This window comes from Globicephala melas, chromosome 4 (assembly GCF_963455315.2).
Source record: "Globicephala melas chromosome 4, mGloMel1.2, whole genome shotgun sequence".
Classification (NCBI taxonomy): domain Eukaryota; kingdom Metazoa; phylum Chordata; class Mammalia; order Artiodactyla; family Delphinidae; genus Globicephala; species Globicephala melas.
Genome location: NC_083317.1, coordinates 11,333,497 through 11,356,143, shown reverse-complemented (window position 1 = coordinate 11,356,143; position 22,647 = coordinate 11,333,497). Strand labels below are relative to the sequence as shown.

At 38.8% G+C, this 22,647-nt stretch overlaps 1 protein-coding gene across 6 annotated transcripts in view; it reads left to right on the top strand.

Moving 5' to 3' along the window:
- Positions 1-22,647, top strand: part of ITSN1 (intersectin 1) — a 232,497-nt gene that overhangs the window by 51,289 nt on the left and 158,561 nt on the right. For all 6 annotated transcript variants that reach the window (XM_060297829.1, XM_060297827.1, XM_060297828.1 and 3 more), the window contains exons 2-4: positions 9,930-9,989; positions 12,174-12,266; positions 13,254-13,317. In XM_060297829.1, coding sequence (XP_060153812.1) covers positions 9,962-9,989; positions 12,174-12,266; positions 13,254-13,317 — 185 coding nt within the window. In that variant the 5' untranslated portion in view covers positions 9,930-9,961. The remainder of the gene's footprint in view (positions 1-9,929; positions 9,990-12,173; positions 12,267-13,253; positions 13,318-22,647) is intronic.

The window sequence follows — 22,647 nt, the reverse complement described above, 5'->3', positions numbered from 1 at the left end:
AGCCTAATTTGTTTATAATTTTCCGTTGTACATAAAATGCCTTCTCTACCAAGAGTATATCTTTAAATATTGAGACCAGGTGTTCTCTGGTTATGAATCCAGCAACATAAGTCAGTGTGGCGTGTTCACAGCACAGCCCAGGTCTCTGCCTCTCCTATAGCCTTTGCTTGCTAATTGTTGGGACTTGTTTTCCTTACGTATATAAGATGATTCCAAGATTCTGTGAGGGAATGGGCATTAATTAAGTAAAAAACAGATACTGTATATTCATAATCTCCTTTTGGTCTTTCAGTCATTAATCCTTAACTGGCCCTGCTTTGGTTGTTAGAATTCTGCTAATTATTAGAATTGCGTAATTGTGAGGATTTCTTTTTCTGTGAATGAGTATATGTTTGAATTATCTCATTTCATCTCGATACTTCTTTTTATATTTACCCTTTCCCCCCTTTAATTTTAAAACATGTTAGAAAATTTTCAAACTTTCAGGAAATTCAGAAGAATAATGTGACATACTTGTTTTTAAAGACATCTTAAATAGTTTAATTATTTAATATAAGGTTAAAAATTTTAAATTATGCCAATAATTGTTTAGAAATTTTATTCCTCATGATTAGTTTTTGCCTTTTTTAGTATTTTAGTGTCTAAAATTTTAGTGTCTGTTGTGTGCTAGAAACCAGTTATACACGTTTCGTATTTTGTTTTTTGAAATCATTTAATATTTTCTGAATAATCTCCCTTTATTTATGATAGCAAAACATTGGAAATCAAATAACAAACCTGTTTTAACAGTTTTTTATCATGCAAAGTGACATTTTAATAAATACTGTTTTAAGGATGATCTACCTGTTTTATACATACACATTTATAGAGGTGTCTTCTACTTGAAATACATCAACATTTGGGATTTTAATGTACATAGTGAAACTAGAGGTCATACTTATTTTTTCAGCTTTCTATAATCAGCTCTCATTTCTGAAGCTGAAGTGAAGAAAGATTGAAGACTTTTCTCAACCATGTTTTAGCTTTTGGCTTAAAAATCCTAACATTTAGCCAAGCCTTTCAAACCACTATTTACCTGTTCCTTGATTACTCAATATGTCTGAGTGTTTTTCTATCTTTTATATGTAAATATAGGAGTGTTTGCCTCACTCTGAAAATTAATATCTAAGCCAGCAATGTGTTTATGAAAGGTTTTACTAACTTTGGGAAAGTATGTATTATAATGTAAAGTGTCCAAAAGAAGGCACAGTTGTATATTGAGGAAATACAAACACTAAGCTGTTAATAAAATGGGGTGGGCATGCTTGTGTTCGTGGTGGCTACCTTCTCTGCCTGTATGAACAGATCTTCCCCCCCGGAAGCACTGCATCAGCTGCTGAGCTTTCTGCACTTGTTCTGGGGCAGTGGTCCTGCCTCCCTGCTTCCCAGGCAGTAGGGCCAAGCACCGTAGGGAGAAGAAAACCCTTCTCTGTTTTCTTCCAGGTAGATTCCTACGTTTCTGTATGTTTTCATTGTAGGTAACACACCGTACCCTGCTGAAATCCCATCATATGGGTTGAACTTCTGCCTTCACTCACTCCTTTTTTGTTTTTTTAAACTGCTCTGTTAGTTTTTTTTTTTTAATATAAGACTTTTAACTTCCGTTTGATAAATGCTTACATTTTACTTTTCATATAAGAAGTAAAAGCTCTTTGGACTTACCTGGCAAAATTCTATTAAACTTATTTCCTGCATTCAGTTTCCTCTGTGGTCTGCTATGACACTTTAACAGGACTTCCCTGGTGGCGTGGTGGTTAAGAATCCGCCTGCCAATGCAGGGGACACGGGTTCGAACCCTGGTCCGGGAAGATCCCATATGCCGCGGAGCAACTAAGCCCATGCGCCACAACTACTGAGCCCACGTGCCACAACTACTGAAGCCCACGCATCACAGCTACTGAAGCCCACGCGTCTAGAGCCCATGCTCTGCAACAAGAGAAGCCACCGCAATGAGAAGCCTGTGCACTGCAACAAAGAGTAGACCCGTTCGCTGCATCTAGAGAAAGCCCGCGGAGCAGCAATGAAGACCCAACACAGCCATAAATAAATAAATAAGTTTATGAAAAATAAGCAAACAAACCCACTTGCTTTCCCTTCCCTCGTTTTTTTGATTTCCAGCGCTTTTATTGCTTGGGACAGTATCCTCTCACTCCCTACCCCCAGCTCCACCCTGGAAGGTTTACCAGGCTAACTACTTCAGGAATATTCCATTAAGTTCTTAATCCTAAAAGTATGAGGTTATACACGAGCACAGAAACAAGACTGACTCTCTGTTCCGTCATTTAGAAAATTTTCAAACCTTCAGGAAATTTGAATGACTATATAAACTGTGCCTTTGTTTCCACATCCCTAAGATGGGATAGTAATATTATTTAACCCATAGTGTTGTCAATTGGATTAAATTGGCTAATACAGGTCAGGCGTGTTAGTAGCATTTAATAATACAATTTTAGTGAATTATTATGTCACCTACATTTTCTCTCTCCCTCTACCCACACACATACACACAGATTTTTGATGTGATTTTTCCATCCCCTGTTTAATTATAAAGTCCTTTTTACCCCCAGCTCTCTTGAGGTATAATTGACAAATTAAAAGCTTATATATTTAGGATGTACAGCATTCAGTATGTGTATACATTGTGAAAGGACTACCACAGTCAAGCTAATTAACACATCCACACCTTATCTACCATTTTTTTGTGTGTGTGGTGAGCACACTTAAGATCTATTCTCTTAGCACATTTCACGTATACAAGACAGTATTATTAGCTGTGGTCACCATGCTACACGTTAGATCCCCAGAACTTACTCATCTTATAACTGAAAGTTTGTATCCTTTGACCAGGTCTCCTCATTCATTAGTGAGATCACATAGTATTTGTCTTTCTGTGTCTGGCTTATTTCACTTAGCAAAATGTCTTCCAGGTTTAACCATGTCACAAATGGCAGGATCTTCTTTTATTAAGGCTGAATAATATTGCATTGTATATGTACCCCACATTTTCTTTATCTGTTTATACATCCGCAGACACATGTTGTTTCCATGTCTTGACTATTGTTAATGATGCTGCAGCAAACATGGAAGTTCATATATCTCTTCGAGATAATGATTTCATTTCCTTTGGATATATATCAAGAGGTGGCATTGCTGGATCATATGGTAGTTCTATTTTAATTTTTTGAGGAACCTCCCTACTGTTTTCCACAATGGCTGCACCAATTTACATTTCACAACAGCAGTGCACAAGGGTTTCCTTTTCTCCTCATCCTCGCCAGCATTTGTTATCTCTTTTTGATAATAGCTATTCTAACAGGAGTGAAGTGATACTTCATTGTGATTTTGATTTGCATTTCCTTGATCAGTAGTGATGTTGAGCACCTTTTCAGTGTACCTGTTGACCATTTGTATGTCTTATTTGGAAAAGTGTCTGTTCAGGTCCTTTGCCCATTTAAAAATTGTTGTTGTTGTTGTTATTGTCTGTTCAGGTCCTTTGCCCATTTAAAAATTGTTGTTGTTGTTGTTGTTATTACATTATTTTTCTATTGAGTCAAATGAGGTCATTGTAAACTCCTTAATTATATTAAGTATTCTTGCTCAAAAGCCGTATTGTCTGTCCATCATTTGTTCTATCCCTTCTATTTTTTTTTAACTTGAGCTTAAAGTTGAGTCTTTTTTTATGTGTGTTTTAAAGATAAAATACTTGTTGAAAGTTATTGGAAACTCTCTTAAGAGGATAGTCCAATGTAGATATTCTAGTTTGTATTCAACTACTAGGATTGCCAAACTCTTGACTTTTAGTTTTAGAATTTTCTTTGTGGCTTGTGACCTAATGGGAAGTATCAATACACTACACTGTATGTATTTAAAGTGCACAGTTTGGGCTTCCGTGGTGGCACAGTGGTTAAGAATCCACCTGCCAATGCAGGGGACACGGGTTCGAGCCTTGGCCCGGGAAGATCCCACATGATGCGGAGCAACTAAGCCCGTGCACCACAACTACCTAGCCTGCGCTCTAGAGCCTGCAAGCCACAACTACTGAAGCCCGCGCACCTAGAAGCCCTGCTCTGCAATAAGAGAAGCCACCCAATGAGAAACCCACGCACTGCAACGAAGAGTAAAGCCCGCACGCAGCAACAAAGACCCTATGCAGCGCCCCACAAAAAATTAATTAATTTTTAAAAAAGTGCACAGTTTGATCAGTTTTGACACATGGATATACCTGTGAAACCATGACCATTATGACGATAGCAAACATTTCCATTCCTCCCCAAAGTTTTCCTGTGCCTCTCTGTAATTTTACATTCTGTCCCTTCCTCTACTGTCATCTCCTGGCAATCACTGATTGGTTTTCTATCACTATAGAGTAGTTAATATTTTCTGCAATTTTTACAAAAATGGAGTTATACTGTGTGTGTGTGTGTGTGTGTGTGTGTGTGTGTGTGTGTGTATACCTGCTTCTTTCATTAAGCATAGTAATTTTGACATTCATGCATGTTATTGCTTATAGCAACAGTTGGTTCCTTTTTATTGCTAAATAGTATTTCATTGTATGGGTATATCATTGTTTATTTATCCATTCATCAGTTGTTTGGGTTGCTAGTTTTTGGCTCTTAAAAATAAAGTTGAGGGGCTTCCCTGGTGGCACAGTGGTTGAGAGTCCGCCTGCTGATGCAGGGGACACGGGTTCATGCCCCAATCCGGGAAGATCCCACATGCCGCGGAGCAGCTGGACCCGTGAGCCATGGCCACTGAGCCTGCGTGTCCAGAGCCTGAGCTCCACAACAGGACAGGCCACAACAGTGAGAGGCCCACGTACTGCAAAAAAATAAATAAATAAAAATAAAGTTGATATGATATGTGTAGAAATCTTCCTGTGGATAGAAATCTTCATTTCTCGTAGCTAAATATAGAGAAGTAGAGTGGCTGGGTTGAATGGTAGCTGTATAATTTTTTTTTTTTTTTTTGCTGTACGCAGGCCTCTCACTGTTGTGGCCTCTCCCGTTGCGGAGCACAGGCTCTGGACGCGCAGGCTCAGCGGCCATGGCTCACGGGCCCAGCCGCTCCGCGGCATGTGGGATCTTCCTGGACCGGGGCACGAACCCGTGTCCCCTGCATCGGCAGGCGGACCCTCAACCACTGCGCCACCAGGGAAGCCCTGTATAATTTTTTAAGAAAACTGTTTCCCAATGTGATTATACCATTTTACATTCCTACCAGCAGAGTCTAGCTGTTCCACATTTTTGTCTGCACTTGGTATGCTCAGTCTTTTTCATGTTTGCCATTCTAGTGGAAACATAGTGGCACATGACTTTGGTTTAGTTTCCCTAATGGCTAATGATGTTGATCACCTTTTCATGTGTTTCTTGTCCGTTTCTGAGAGTTATTTTGTGAAGTGTCTGTGCACATCTCTTATCAATTTCCTCACTAAGTTGTTTGTCTTACTATTTACTTTTAGGTTGCAAGAGTTCTTTATATATTCTGAGTACAGTTCCTTTGTCTGATGTATGTGTTGCAAATGTTTTCTCCCAGTCTATGGCTTGCCTTTTTGTTTTCTTAAGGAGATAACATTTCACTTTGATGAAGCCCAATTTACTGTTCTCTCTCTTTTTTAAAAAATAAATCATGCTTTTTTGTGTCCTAAGAAATTGTTGCCTAGCCCGAGGGTCACGAAGATATTCTTGTTAGAATTTTTTTGTGTAAAACTATATGGTTTTAAATTTAGGCCAAATTTAAATTTTGATCCATTTTGAATTAATTTTTGTGTATTTTGTGAAGTAGGATCGGTGTTCCCCCCTCCCGCCTCCACCACCTCCCCATATCTAGTTGATCTACTTCAGTTTGTTGAAAAGACTTTTTTCCTCCAGTGATTTGCCATTGCCAAAAATGAATTCACCAAACATGTGTAAATCTATTTCTCAATGCTTTGTTCTATTGATCTGGTATGTCTGCCTTTACATCAGTCCCAAAAGGCCTTGGTTATTACATTGCTTTTTTAGTAAATCTTGAAATCGGGTAGAATAAATTCTCCAATTTTGTTCTTTTTAGAAATTGCTGTGGTTATTCTAGGTCCTTTGCATTTGCAAGCAAATGTCAATATCAGCCTGCCAATTTCTACTCAAAAGCCTGCTGCAGTTCTAATTGGGATTGCATTGAATATATAGATCCATTTGGCGGGAATTGCCATTTTAGCAATATTGAATCTTTCTATTAACATAGTATATCTCTCCATTTATTTAGGTCTTCTTTAATTATTTTTTAAGCAATATTTCATAGTTTTCAGCATAGAGACCTTGGCCTTGGATGTCTTTTGTTAAATTTATACCTAGGACTTTTACATTTTTTTGACACTGCTATAAGAGGGATTGTTTGTCTTCATTTCAATTGCCAATTATTGTTCATATATAAGAATTCAGTTGATATCAACGTTTCATCCTGTGATATTGCCAAATTCACTTATTGTACTATTTTGTAGATTTCTTGGGGTTTTCTATGTAAACAATTATATCATCTGTAAATAGAGTTTTATAGATTTTTTAAAAATCTTTGTCTTTTTTTTTTTTTTTTGGTCTGTTTGTTTTTCTTACCTTATTTCAGGGCTAGAACCTTCAAAACAATGTTGAATAGAAGTGGTAAAAGTAGATATCCTTGCCTTCTTCCTGATCTCTGGGGGGAGAAATTTAGTCTTTAACCTTTAACTATGATGCTAGCTATAGCTTTTTCATAGATGCCCTGTATCTGTTTGAGGAAGTTTCCTACTAATCTTAGATTCCTGAGAGTTTTTATCATCCCTAGGTGTTGAGGTTTTGTCAAGGCTTTTTTTCCCACATTTATGGAAAAACGATTATATGAGCTTTTTGGTTTATTCTGTTAATATGGTTGATTACATTAATTTATTTTCAAATGTTAAATTAACCTTGACTTCTGCATAAACCCTTGGTTATGTTTTTGCCAATGTATATCCTTTGTTATATATTTTTGAGTTTCAGCTTTGAATTCTTCTTTGGTGAAGAATTTTTGCATGTTCTTTACAGTCTTGTTCTGTAATTTTGGGGGGATACAGCTCAAAAGACGTATGACTTGTCAATTTCAAGGACATTATGAAGATTAAGTGAGGTGGAAAACTAAAATTTTTTGGAAAATTATCAAGCTTACCTACATAATATATTGACTGAGAAATAGTGGAAGAACAGAATAGCAGCTGTAGTTTTTAAAGGGAATTGGCAGTGAGAAGTGGCCTGCTTCATCACTGGACTCACAGACTTTCAGTTCATTGTGGTGGCTTGACCACATGTGTTTTCTCTTCTCCTTCCCTGATGTCTGCCATAATCACATAGGCAGCTAAAAGATGTAAACTCCTAAGGAAAAAGATAACAGTAGAGAAGATAGTGACAGAAGATTTTTTTTTTAATATAAATGTATGTATGTATTTATTTATTGGCTGTGTTGGGTCTTTGTTGCTGCATGCGGGCTTTCTCTAGTAGCGAGCAGTGGCTACTCTTCATTGTGGTACACGGGCTTCTCATTGCAGTGGCTTCTCTTATTTCGGAGCGCAGGCTCTAAGCGCGTGGGATTCAGTAGTTGTGGCACACGGGCTCAGTAGTTGTGGCTCGCAAGCTCTAGAGCTCAGGCTCAGTAGTTGTGGCGCAGGGGCTTAGTTGCTCCGTGGCATGTGGGATCTTCCCAGACCAGGGCTTGAACCCGTGTCCACTGCATTGGCTGGCAGATTCTTAACCACTGCACCATCAAGGAAGTCCCCAGTGACAAAAGATTTTGACAATTTTTTGTAAAGAGAAACATAACTTTGGAAAGGAGTGTTAATTTGAGTTCAGAGGTAGATAAACAGTGCCTACAAATAAAGATGAGGTCAAGCAGCTTGTCCCAGGCCCAGAGTACTTGGAGGCTCCTGGCATTCCTAGGTCAGTTTTGCAGCTGAAAATCGAAATTCTTCAACAGTCTGTGTTTCAGACATTTTGAACCATTCTCTCCTGCACCCCAGCAGACAGGTGATTACGTCAGCCCCCTTCCTCTGGGGAGATGTGAAGAGCACTAGGCCAGAGATGCTCCAGACTAGAAGGGTGAAACATGGGGTTGAAAATAAAGGGATTGTATACAAGTCCACCCACTGAAGTTAGGCCCCTCACTTCTTTCTCCCTTCTCCACTCCTCCCCAGAAGCCAGCTGGAATACCACATCTAGCTGAATATAGCTTCAATAGAAAAAATCTGACATTTGGAGATCTCCCAGTGAACAGGTGACTAGATATATCTGATCATCATAGGGAGAAGCCCATCAATTAATAAACCTGCCACCCATGCCCAGCTTCTGAGCATTGTTTTAGTGCCTCCATCTTAAATATGAAGGTACATCCAAGGATCACCAGATATATGAGCAAAGCCTCAAAAGTGAAAGAGAATGACCCTAAACGAACTATCAGTGAGCAAACAAAAAAGGAATCAAATGATGCAAGAAACAGAAGAAAACTAAAGAGTAAAATGAAAACAAAAAATCAGAAGAATAAAAGAAGTTGTGTCCATTTAAAAAAGAGATGGAGGAGAACACTAGGAATAAATAGTTGAGAACAAGATAGAGCTTTTGGAATTTTAAAATTCCATGGACAGGGCTTCCCTGGTGGCGCAGTGGTTGAGAGTCCGCCTGCCGATGCAGGGGACACGGGTTCGTGCCCCGGTCTGGGAAGATCCCACATGCCGCGGAGCAGCTGGGCCCGTGAGCCATGGCCGCTGAGCCTGCGCGTCCGGAGCCTGTGCTCTGCAATGGGAGAGGCCACGACAGTGAGAGGCACGCGTACCGCAAAACAAAAACAAACAAACAAACAAACAAAAATTCCATGGACAGATGAAATTGAGTATTAGGGCAAAGGGACTCTCACTTTTTAATTCTAAATTTATCTAATTTTTTTCTGTTACTATTTAGTATTCATTTTTAACTGTGTGCATTTACTATGTTGTTTAGTTAAGCGTAAGGAAAATATTAAGTTTGGATTTTTTCAGTTGGGGAAGAGGACTGGCTTGGTTTCACGTTGACTGTTCATGAGCAAATAATGCCTGATGGGGGTATTTGAGCCTGGGTTTGTGTTTGGTATTCTGGGCAGACATTAGTGTAATATGCATTTTAAAACAGCAATCGCAGACAATGTTTTTCATAAAAGCAGCACAGGCTGTGGAGTTTGCTTCCCCTGCTCAAATCCAGCTTGGTCACCAAATGTGTGATGTTGTTCTAATCACTTCGCCTCTCTGATTCTCATTTTCTTCGTGTATAGTATGGAATGGTAATATAGTACCTATGTCATAGGGCTGTGATACTATGGAAAGAGTTAAGGGACTTCCCTGGAGGTCCAGTGGTTAAGACTCAGCACTTCCACTGCAAGGGCACAGGTTTGATCCCTGGTCAGGAAACTATTGCGCATGATGCACAGTGCAGCCAAAAAACCCCCCAAAAACGGAGAGATAAGACAGTGTGCAGCATGTACTAAGTGCTCATTAAAAAGAGCAGTTGTTGTAACCATGAAGCAGATGGAGTAGTATATGTAGATGGTTAGGAAAAAGATACATTTAAAAAATAACAAATACAACAATACAAATAATGAGATAATAGGCTGTCCCGAGCTAATAGTATCACTCCCCAGACTGAAAGCTTCTTGTTGCTGGAGAGTCTTTCGTTCACATTCCTCAGTGCCCATCATTGTACCTGGGACTGAGAAACTGTGCAGAGAAGGAATGAATGAATGAACCCTTAGTTGTAACATTCATTTGCAGTGCTATCCCCTAACTCTAGTATCAGTCTTCAGGTCATTAAGACAGCATGTTAGTGTGTTTATAAGTACCTAGGAGTGAAGTTTTCATAAACTTAAATGTTGCATTTCAATTACAGGCGTCCATTAGCAAGGTGAAAGTAACAGAAACATGGCTCAGTTTCCAACACCTTTTGGTGGTAAGTTTTCAAAGATTTTCCTTTTTTAATGTACTTGGAATCGCATTTTTAAAAACTTAGTATTATGGCAAATTTCAAATATTCACGTAAGTAGAGGGAATAATATAATCAACCCATCATATAGTTTCAGTGATTATCAATCAACTAATGGCCAATATAGTTTCACCTGGATTCTTTTGAGCACCTCTCATACATCAGATCATTTCATTCACAAACATTTTAGTGGGTGTTTCTAAAAGATAACACTTTTAAAGATATAACTACAATACTGTTACCACTCCTGTAAAGTTTCTAGTAATTCCTTAATGTCTTCAACTATCAAGTCAGTGTTAAAATTTTCCGATAGTCTTTAGATATTTTTCGTTGTTGTTGTTATGGTTGGTTGGTTCAAATCAGGATCCGAACAAGACACACACATTACAATTAGTTCATGTGTTTCCTAAGTTGCTTTGTTAGTGAACCCTTCTCCATCCCTGTTTTTTTGGTTTTTTGTTTTGCAGTTTATTTGTTGAGGTGACTGGGTCATTTATTCTGTACTTTTTCTTTAGACTGGATTTAAAGCATGACATTTTTGTTTTACTTTAGTTAATCTGCTTGAAACATCAATCTGCATAAGATGTGTTTTTCAGGTAATTTCCCCTAAGATTATTAGGAAAGTGTTAAATGTTGGTTTTGCTTACTGGCCAAGTTTTGTTTTGTTTTAAAGAGAGCATGCCATATGACTGAATTTCTCTTGGCAGCTGTCAAACCTAGCCACCGTGAAGAGAGTAAGGCAGCATAAAGCCCCATCCCTGGGATTACATCTGTAAAAGTCTCTGTGAGCTTCTAGTACAGAAGTCTGCAACCTTTTCAGAACCATTAGTCTTACTGTTTTATTTTCTGTTTTGTTTTTGTCCCCCTTCTTAGTTACTGAGCAAGTTTTTTGTTTGTTTTGTTTTGCTTGTTTGGTGGGGTTTGTTTCTGTTTGACAAATTTTGACAGGGCAATAGAAGTTGCAGGACTGTAAGGCCTGTGAGGGTAGGGATCTGATCTATTTCGGTCACCATCTTATCCCTAATGTCTAACACAGTGTGTGGCACATAGGAGGTGTTCAACAAGTCTGTTTTCAGTGACTGAATGAATTGCTGCTCTGCCTGTCGCTGTCATATCAGACCCTGCAGAGAAGGGAGATTTCAGTGTTTAGGCATTTTGCTTGTATGCTAGGCACCTTCACATACTGTCTGTTCCCACCTTTTGGGAAAATGTCTGAACTTTTGAAAACCTTCTACCTGTGTAATCTAGAGTTATTTGGTGAATTTGTTTGAGAAAACCTAACACTAAAGTGAGGAAAATCCCAGAAACAAGGGGATATCTGGTCAGTCCAAGAACTGAAACTGAAGGACTTAAACCCTGTTCCCTCTGGTTTGCCATTGTTTTTTTCAGGATACCCATTTTTAAAAACAGCTTCAGTGAGTTATAATCTACATGCCATAAAATTCACTACAATCTAGTATTTGAATATTTTTATCACTCCAAAAAGATTTTCATGGAATCACATAGGATACTAATTTAGTGAAGCTCAATTTTTCCATAACTTTCACTTGTGGCATTTAAGATATCTGAAAATACTGTTTTAAATTAGACTATTGATTTGTAAATCAGTCTGTTTATGTAAATAAATGATGATTATTAACATGTCTTCATACAGTCCTGCTAACTACAGGGTTATAGGACAAGTTTTTAAAAAAAGAGTTTGTGCTAATATCTTTTATTTTTTTGGGCCTGCTTTACTCTTAATTTTCTTTTTTTTCCCCTTTCTTTAAAAAATTTTTATTGGCATATAGTTGATTTACAATGTTGTGTTAGTTTCTGTTGTACAGCAAAGTGAATCAGTTATACATATACATATGTCCACTCTTTTTTAGATTCTTCTCCATATAGGTCATTACAGAGTATTGAGAAGAGTTCCCTGTGCTATACAGTAGGTCCTTATTAGTTGTCTGTTTTATATATAGTGGTGTGTATATGTCTACTCTTAGCTTTCTAACTTTATATTCAAAACTTCCAAGGACAAACAGATGTTAACTTATCAAATCATTTATAACATACCGACAGTATCTTGAGGTACTATGGAAACTGTGCGTGTGAGCACTTTGTTTTTATTTTCTCATTGAATAATTTCTTTGTCTTTTCTTTGGATTGTAGGTAGCCTGGATATTTGGGCCATAACTGTAGAGGAAAGAGCAAAGCATGATCAACAGTTCCATAGTTTAAAGCCAATATCTGGATTTATTACTGGTAATTGGAGTCAGTATTTTTACATTTTTACTTATCATAGTGCATATATCTGTGGAAAATCTATTATGCAGAGCGAAGGTGGGCACATGTGATCTAGGGTACACTTTGCCTATTTTGCCTTAACCTGGAGTCTGTATTTTTACAGTTGCTTCTCTTCCAATGCACTCAAGTCTTTTTTACAGTTTTTAATGAATGCCAAGTCACTGTTTTAGGCATATCACTGTTGGGAATTGTTTAAGATTAATGGACCACATTCTTTAAGTAATTGTAGCATTGGACTGTGGTCCTTGAGCAAAAACACTTCCTTAATTCTGATCTTGAACTGGCTTGAGTAAATTAACAGATTATGAGCATTAAAAAAATTTTTTCTTATTGCTATGTCCTTAAGGTCCTTTTGTACTTTGCGTTTTCTAATCTCTTTCCTGTTTGATTACTCTTCAGGAATTAGCTTTAGAAAAAATGGGATCTAGATTTCCTGGGAACTTGCTTTTGTGTGTATTTGTTTCACTTCTCTTTAACTTACTAATTCTTAGTCCTCGATGTGATTCTTTTAATCATTGTTACTAACTCTCCATAAATATGTTAGAAGTACCAAAAATCTGAAGTGTAGGTAAATGAGAATGGCAAAGAACTCTTTTGTAAAGTAGAAGTATGGGTCATCAGTTTCTTGAGGATTTCTGTAGGTTCACTTTGTTGTAATGTGTAGCTGTTACCATCTTAATTACTAGCAGATTAATTCAAGTGGACAATCCACCCCTACACAATGGTAGGCCCTTTTTGAGATGATTTTTTTTTTAAGTGTTACATTCTAAAGTCAGTGCTGATGGATTCATTTTATTGTGATTTATAAACTTATCATTTGGCTTTTAAAATGTATTCAGTTCAGTATTTACAGGATTATTAACCTCTTTCTTTTTGTAATTTTGCCATAAGTGGTTTTCTGTCAGCTGCTGTTTTCTTCTAAAACTTTTTCCATTTCATTTACAGGTGATCAAGCTAGAAACTTTTTTTTTCAATCTGGGTTACCTCAACCTGTTTTAGCACAGATATGGTAAGTTGGGACTTCATACAAGCAGAAGGTTATAAACTAGTCCAGTAATATCTAATCTTAATTTCTTAAGTTACAGAGGAGAACATGTATTTCTAGTCTGAAATACCCCACTACTTCTTACCAGAGAAGTACTTCTGAAAAGTGTCTTTCTGGTATGGAACTTTAAAAAAAAAAAAAAAAAAGTGGTGACATTTGCAAGATAACTGTTACAAAGTTGAATTTCCAGTTGAGAAATCTACATTTTGATATTTTCTCACCACTTTGGTTTTTTTGTTTGTTTGTTTTCTGGGGGTTTTTTGGCCACACCATGCTGGAGTGTGGGATCTTAGTTCCCTACCAGGGATTGAACCCATGCCCCCTGCATTGAGAGCACAGAGTCTTAACAACTGGACTGCCAGGGAAGTCCCTTTCTCACCACTTTGTTTTACCTTCATCCACATCACCCATATTCATCTAAATGGTCCACATTTCCTGCTTTATAATGTGATAGTTCTGTATCTTTCATTGAATAAAAGGTAAAGAAGATATTTGAGGTTAATAATGGAATAACCAGTGAAAGAGTGAAATAACCAGTATTCATTACAGTGTTGTGCAAGGTGAGCACATAAAAAATATTGTTGAATCTCTTGATTAACTAGCACAAATAAGTGTTCAGTCTTTTGAAACCACAGGAAAGAAAGAGAATGAATGAAAAAGACTGGCAAATACAGTTTTGGGTTCTAGGTTTATGACTTTGGGAAGCCATGCTGAATTCTTTGGGCAAGAAGCCACGTTTTCCTGCAGTGTATGGTTCTTACAGTTAGTACATCATTTCCCTGGGTTCGTTAGTGTTGTGATGGGCAGCTTGTTATGGTGAAAAGAACACATGATTTGTAGTTGAATCCCATCTGTACTACTTTCTATCTTTCTGATTTGGAACATGTACGTACCCCCCCCCCCAGCCTCAGTTTTCACATCTAGAAAATGGGAAGACACTTGTTTCCTTACAGGGTTATTGAGTGGATTAGCAGAGAAACTGTATGTAAAGGACTTAGTGTGGGCCCTGGCACATAATAGAGCCTCAAAACAAAACCCCAGAAAGGTACTGAGCTGGCCAAAAATGTTCGTTCGGGTTTTTCTGTAAGATGTTACGGAACGCAAAAATAAAGATTGACATAGTTCCTTGTTGCCTTTAAGCAGAGTCTACAGAACATAGTCTAAGCTTGATTATAAGTGTTGTCAGCATGAAAATCATTTACTGTGTTCTGAAATAGCAAAACTTTCATGGGAAATTATATATTATTTGTGTGTGGATTTATTTGAATTGAAATTAAATGATATCAGATTCCTGTGCTTTTTTTGGTGTCTGCTTTATTTTCTTTTTCCTGGTTGTCAGCATATGGGCTGCCAGACTGTCTCTTTCAACTATGATACCCTTTTAGTGCTAATGTCTCATCTACTTTGAAGTAGAAAATTCAGATAACCAAGGTTTTTGGAATTACTTTTATTATTTTTTTTAATTAATTAATTAATTTTTGGCTGCGTTGGGTCTTCGTTGCTGCGGACGGGCTTTCTCTAGCTGTGGTGAGTGGGGGCTACTCTTCGATGCAGTGCACAGGCTTCTCATTGCAGTGGCTTCTCTTGTTGCGGAGCACGGGCTCTAGGCGCACAGGCTTCAGTAGTTGTGGCACGCGGGCTCAGTAGTTGTGGCGCACAGGCTTAGTTGCTCCACGGAATGTGGGATCTTCCTGGACCAGGGATCAAACCCGTGTCCCCTGCATTGGCAGGTGGCTTCTTAACCACTGTGCCACCAGGGGAGTCCCTGGAATTACTTTTAAAGTAAAGTAAAAGACACACACACACACACACACACACACACACACACACACACAGAAGGAACACTCATGTACTTCTGAGCACAGGGACACTGACCTGTTGGTTAAGTGCCTAAGTCTAAATGCAAGAAACTTGTGACATCTGTGTTAAATTTCTTTTTGCTTTGTGTTCTGCTGTGTGATTGTTTTTCACACCATCAGCCAAGATCACTCACTAGAATCTTCCTTTCCCAGACTTAGCTTCCTTCACTGAATTCTGCTTTTATACTGTATTTCCAATCTATAAAGGTTCATTCAAGAAGCAGTCTTGTAATGAATACTCTGCTGCAAGGAAATCTATAATAAATTAACATTTATTCATTCAACAGTGGAAGAATATTTAGCAGATGTCTACTATGGGCCTGTGCCTGTTGTAGGTGCTGGGAATACAGCTGTGAACAAAACTGACAAAATTTGTGCTTTCATCGAAATTGCAATCCAGTGGAAGGAGATGGTCAATGACAGCATAAAAACTGTCACATGTTAATAAGTGTAATGGAGAAAAATAAAGTATTATTTAGTAAATTTCAGTTCTTTCAATTAAGACAGTTAATTTTTTGTTTGTTTTTTTGGGTTTTTTTGTTTGTTTTTTTTTTAACCAGAGTATACCAAAGTCATTTTTACCAACTTATTCTTTTCATTGTGAAAATTTTTTAACAGTGAATATAATGAGTCTGCAGACTTAGGTTAAATCAAAAGTGTTCTTTGTCTTTAATTTTTTTCTGACATTTTGTTAAATAAATTTGTGATGGCATATTTTACTTTCATCAAGAATTGCTATCAGGGGAAAAAAAACAAAATGAAACACACCTCTAAGAATCTTTTCCCAAAAGCAATATCTCTGAAAAGTCGTTAGAAATTTCTCGAGCCACAGATGTCCTGCTAAGATGCTGGAATGGTGTGGTGCAGAGTGTGAGGAACATCTGTCTTTTGACACTAGCTCTGATGCTTCTTCACTTTGGAAGCTTGAGCAATACTTCACCTCTTCAAATTTCGGTTTATAAATTTATAAATAACAGCTGAACTAATGAAATAGTTTTCCCTCCCTATCTCTCATGCTAATCTTGTGTTCTCATGTGGTTTTTCTGATGGGATCACAGGGCAAGTCCAATGCCACTTTTGGTAGAGAGAGAAGTGGGTTTGAGTCTAAAATTTTAGGCAGTCCCTGTGTCATTCCTCTGGGGAAGAAGAAAATTTTGGATTGAGAATTAGGACCTTTTTCTAGTTTCTCTTTCTCTCTGGGCCTTACTTTCATTTGCTCTGGACCATTCAAAAGTGTGAGTGATGTGCACAGCTGGGAAATATCTGTTTGAATCCATGTAGAAATTATATTCCAGTTAATTAATTTATGAGCTTTGGAACTATAACCTACTAATACTTTGGAACTACCTATCTCTCCAACCCAGTTTCCAATTAAGAATACAGGAAAACTTGAATTCTCCCTCAGAATGGAGTCAAGTCAGTGTGTGTAATGCCAAATTATAACTGTGGCCAAAGATGATATATCTTCCTAGAAATTGTCTTGCTAATAAGGAACTGGAAGGAACAGGGCCAGTATCCTATATCCTTTTGGCAGCTTAAATGCTTAACATTGTTGCAACCTTGATCTGGTGTGGAGACAGAGAAGAAGAAAGCAGAGGGCAATGGACAAGAGCCTTGAAGGCGGAGGAAAGCAGAGGTGGAATGAGGACTTTGGAATCAGAGGCAGTAGGTAGGGGCCACAGAAATGGGGATTAGAAGCTCTTAAGGAGAGAAATGAGGGGAAGAGAGGCAGCACCACCTAGAAATGGGCCCCAAGAGGAGGAGGAAGCCAGAGGCATAAGGGCAGAAATTAGAACATCTTGGTGATCTGGCTCAAGGATGCGGCAGGGGGCAAGGCTAACGCCTGTGTGACGCCTTTGGATGCTATCTTAGGATACCACTGAGCATATGTCAGGAGGGCCTTCAGCCCCCAGCAAGATCAGTTTGCCAAAGTCATTTACCCCCAGAAAAAGTCATCCTGGACATTCCTGAGTCTTCACCATCTCAGTTCATGGCATTGAGCATCTACCCGGCTGCTGGAAGCCATGCCTGATTCCTCTCTTTTCCTTACCCTACGCAACCAATCCATCAGCAGGTACTTTTTGACTCCATTTACAGACTGTATCCCCAATCTGGCCATTTCTTTCTGTATCCTTTGCTACCATCCTAATTTGTCATAGTGGGCCTAATAGCTGGGCCCACTATTCGAGCATTCTGACTCCCGAGCATTCTGACTGGAGTCTCTCACACTTGCCTGTTTAGATTCCATTCTCCAACAGCACCCCAACAATCTTTTGAAAAAGTAAATCCATTTAAAACTCTCCATTGATAAGAAAACCCAAAGTCATGACCAAGGCCACAAGGCCCAATATGATCTGGCTCTTGCTTTTTCCCTCTTCTCTTATTTTGTACCACTCCCTTCCTCAATTTTTGCACTCTAGTTTCTCTGACCTTTTTTCTATCTTTAAATGGGTTCCTTTGGCCTCAGGGTCATTGCACTTGGCATTTTCTCTTCCTATCATGCAACTCTTCTAGATCCTCACATATTTGGCCGATTACCCTTCAGGTTTTGGTTCACCTCCCCAGAGAAGGGCTTCCTGACCGCTAATCTAAAGCAGTTCCCTCTCCCCACCTGCTCTGAAGAACGTCTTCTCTTTCCCATCACCTTGCTTTATTTCTTTTTTTTTTAATAAATTTATTTATTTTATTTATTTATTTTTGGCAGCATTGGGTCTTCCTTGCTGTGTGCTGGCTTTCTCTAGCTGCGGCGAGCGGGGTCTACTCTTCGTTGCGGTGCGCGGGCTTCTCGTTGCGGTGGCTTCTCTTGTGGAGCACAGGCCCTAGACACGCAGGCTTCAGTAGTTGTGGCACATGGGCTCATTGCAGACTGTAGAGCGCAGGCTCAGTAGTTGTGGTGCACAGGCTTAGTTGCTCTGCAGCATGTGGGATCTTCCTGGACCAGGGCTTGAACCCATGTTCCCCCTGCATTGGCAGGCGGATTCTTAACCACTGCGCCGCCAGGGAAGGCCTTGCTTTATTTATTAATAGCACTTACCGTGTGGAATAATCTGACTAGTTTTCTTGTTGAGTGTCTGCTTGCACTGAAACAAGCTCTGAGGGCAGGAACCTTGCCTGTCTTTTTCTTAGTTGTAAGCCTAGTTCCTGGATAGAGACCTTAGTAGGTGACCTGTTCAAAAATATTTGTTGGAGAAATCCCTGGTGGTCCAGTGGTTAGGACTCTGAGCTTTCACTGCGGTGGTCCAGGTTCAATCGGCCAAAAAAAAAAACTTCGGATGAATAAACAAACAGATGGGTGAGTGACTAGGCCTGGTTAATCTGCACAGTGGGAGGTGAGCAGCCTGTGATGAGCCTTTGTGGGTGAAGTAGGCTCCTAAAGGAATCTGTTGGCTTCAGTTCTGGTGTAGTGAATGAGACTGAGCGAGAGGAGGCCCGCCTTTTTTCTCTGAATCCTATGATACAAACAAGACAGTTTCAGAATTTCTACACTCCCATCCACCACAAACAACAAACCTATTCAATGGCGTTCAAGGTTACTTCATAGTTCTTTTGTTTATAGCCTGAGGATATATGAAGTACTGTGTTCAGAAGTTATTTAGATTAGTTTTTTTCCCTTCTTCCTATGTGGACATGTTACTTATTTAAAATACTATTAGGTTGATTTGGTTTTTTTGCTTGTTTTTTTGTTTTTAATTAATTTTTATTGGAGTATAGTTGATTTGCAATGTTGTGTTAGTTTCAGGTGTACAGAAAAGTGTATCAGTTATACATATACATATATCCACTCTTTTTTAGATTCTTTTCCCATATAGGTCATTACAGCATACTGAGTACAGTTCCCCATGCTATACAGTAGGTCCTTATTAGTTATCTATTTTATATGTAGTCGCGTGTACATGTCAATTCCAGTCTCCCAATTTATCCCCCCCCCTTGGTTTATATGTTTTTGTTTTTATTTAGTTTAGGGATCTGCTCTCATCTTTGTGAACTTAATTTTATGTTTTGAATATGTAACACATTAACAAGATTCCAAAAGCTAAACTCTACAAAAGTGTGAACTCAGAGAAGTGTCACTCGCTGTCCTATTGCTTCATCCCATTCCCACTTATTTTATTAGCTTCTTATTATCCTTTCTTTGTTTATTTCTGTGGGGAAAAAGCATGTCCATAATATGTATGCAAATTTATATTTAAATTATTTCCTCTTCCTTCTACTTTGAAAGTAACCTCCTATAAATGTTCTTTTGTTCTTTGCTTTTCTCACTTAACGGTGTATCCTAGAAATCGCTCATAACATTCCATAGAGATCTTCCTCATTTTCTTTTTACAGTTATATAATAGTTATTGTTGAAGATATACCATAGTTTATTCAGCTAATTTCCTGTGTTTTCTGCATTTGGGTTATTTCTAATATTTTGCAATTACAGATAATGCAGCAAAGAATGAGTTAAAGCATGTTTTTTTCCTTTGTTTTTTTTTGCGGTACGCGGGCCTCTCACTGTTGTGGCCTCTCTCGTTGCGGAGCACAGGCTCTGGACGCGCAGGCTCAGCGGCCATGGCTCACAGGCCCAGCCGCTCTGTGGCATGTGGGATCCTCCCGGACCGGGGCACGAACCCGTGTCCCCTGCATCGGCAGGCGGACTCTCAACCACTGCGCCACCAGGGAAGCCCAAAGCATGTATTTTTGTATTGTTGGAAGTGTATCTTCAGGGTGAATTCCTAGGATTGAATCACTGTGTCAAAGAGTAAATGCATATGTAGTTCTGTAGGTGTGGCCAGATTTTCCTACACTTGGAGTTGAAGCACTTTTTCCTGCTGACAGTATGTAAGAGTGCTATGTGGTTTATTTGTACAAATCAAACAGAAAACTTACCCTTAGTATTCAGCATACTTGTGGACCTTTCCTCATCTCAGCCATGCCTGTTATATATAGATTTTTTTTTAAATTTTATTTATTTTTAGTTGCATTGGGTCTTCATAGCTGCATGCTGGCTTTCTCTAGTAGCAGCGAGCAGGGGCTACTCTTCATTGCAGTGCGCAGGCTTCTCATTGTGGTGGCTTCTCTTGCTGAAGAGCACAGGCTTTAGGTGTGCAGTCTTCAGTAGTTGTGGCGCATGGGCTCAGTAGTTGTGGCTCGCGGGCTCTAGAGCACAGGCTCAGTAGTTGTGGCACATGGGCTTAGTTGCTCCTAGGCACGTGCGATCTTCCTGGAACAGGGCTTGATCCTGTGTCCCCTGCATTGGCAGGTGGATTCTTAACAGCTGCGCCACCAGGGCAGTCCTTATATATAGATTTTAATATCAGACTAAACACTGTATTTAAGATCAGTTTGTTTTCAGGAGTCATAGATAGCTATTTTGTCTTTTTTTTTATTGAAAATATTTTTATCATACTTTCTTTTTAGCTTTGGAAGTTTTGTGAATTTAATTTCAGGATCCTCAGACTTTTAGTTAGTCTTTTGGGGAGATTATTAGAAATGAGTAAACTGGGCTTCCCTGGTGGCGCAGTGGTTAAGAATCCGCCTGCCAATGCAGGGGACACGGGTTCGAGCCCTAGTCTGGGAAGATCCCATATACTGCAGAGCAACTAAGCCCGTGCGCCACAACTACTGAGCCTGTGCTCTAGAGCCCGCGAGTCACCGCTACTGAGCCCACGTGCCACAGCTACTGAAGCCCACACGCCTAGAGCCCGTGCTCCGCAACAAGAGAAGCCACCACAATGAGAAACCTGCGCACCACAACGAAGAGTAGCCCCCGCTCACCACAACTAGAGAAAGCCCATGCGCAGCAACGAAGACCCAACACAGCCAAAAATAAATAAATAAATAAAATAAATTATTAAAAAAACCTTTCATTAAAAAAAAAAGAAATCAGTAAACTGAGAAATAACTATAAATAAGAGATGAACTGGACAGCAGAGCTGAAATCATATTTTGCAGAGAAGATTTGAGAAATCGAATTGCAAATCTACTCCAGTATATTAGGAGGGGGTGGGGAGAGTTGAGCTTTGTAGGAGTAACTGCTATAGTTCTAAAAGACCTTTGAGTTTTTACTACAAAGGAGTCCCAACAGTTATATTCTGTTAGTTGAGCAAAAGAATTTTTTTAAAAAGGTCACACAAAATTGTCAAAAAAGTTTTGGAATTTTGGTGGATGTCTAGAACCTGAGCATTATGTGTTTCCTCTCCTCTCCTGTTGAGGCTTCTCCTAATTAAACCATTACTAGAAAGTCTCTTCTCTCAGAACCCACTCATTATCCCACACTGGGTATTTTTGTGTCTCTCTAGAAAACATATTTTGGGGACAGTAGTGTGGGGAATAGGGAGTGGGAATCTATCTGCCTGATTTTTTTTTTTTTTAAGTATGCATGTCAATGTTGATTGTTGGGAGGTTTTTTTTAATCCATGAAAACCATTTGAAATAGCTGAATATCTTTTTAAAAATATTTTGGGGATGTCCCTGGCGGTCCAGTGGTTAAGACTTGGTGCTTCCACTGCAGGGGGCACAGATTCAATCCCTCGTTGGGGAACTAAGATCTCTCATGCTGCGTGGTGACGTGAAAAAAAAAAAATTTGGTAAAAGAGAGAAAGCTCACCATTTCATTTTATTGATTTAGTTTCCTTTATAAAACCTGAAAAACAGTACAAACGTAAAGCAGCCGGAGACCAGTCTCAATTATGATCGTAGACACAGAAAATCAAAACAAAATCTTAGCAAATAGAATTCCACAATGTACAAAAAGTATGACCAACTTGAGTTTATGCCAGGGGTGCAAGATTGGTTCAGAATCAAGGAATTCCCTCAACGTTATTATATCAGGAGATAAAAGGAAAAAGAAAATGTGGGATCAGATCAGCAGATGCTGACTAAGCATTTGATAAAGAGTATAGTAACCATTTCTGATAAGTAGAAAAGGGAACTGCTTAAATATGTCAGATTACTTTCTAAAAATCAGTACCAAATATTATTCTAAACAATGAAACACTGTAGTCATTTTTTTTAAAAAACCATTTAATTTAAACTCAAAACCAAGCAGGGATGCTCACTTAGTAATGTCATAGAGGCAGTAAGACCAACAGGAAAGAGGAATGGTGGGGACTTCGCTGGTGGTGCAGTGGTTAAGACTCTGAGCTCCCAATGTAGGGGGCCCGGGTTTGATCCCTGGTCAGGGAACTAGATCCCACATGCCGCAACTAAGGAGCCCACGTGCCACAACTAAGGCCCGGTGCAACCAAATAAATAGAAGTAAATAAATATTTATTTATTTACAATAAAAAGGAATGGTATAAATATTGGAAACGAAAGTTAACTCTCTTTTTTGCTAGTTATGTGATTGTGTAAGATTCACAGAAGTTTGGTAAGATTGCTCAATACACCCAGCATAAATGATTATTAAAAGCAAAATTCTTCTCTGTGCTTGAAATAAGCACCTAAATATGGA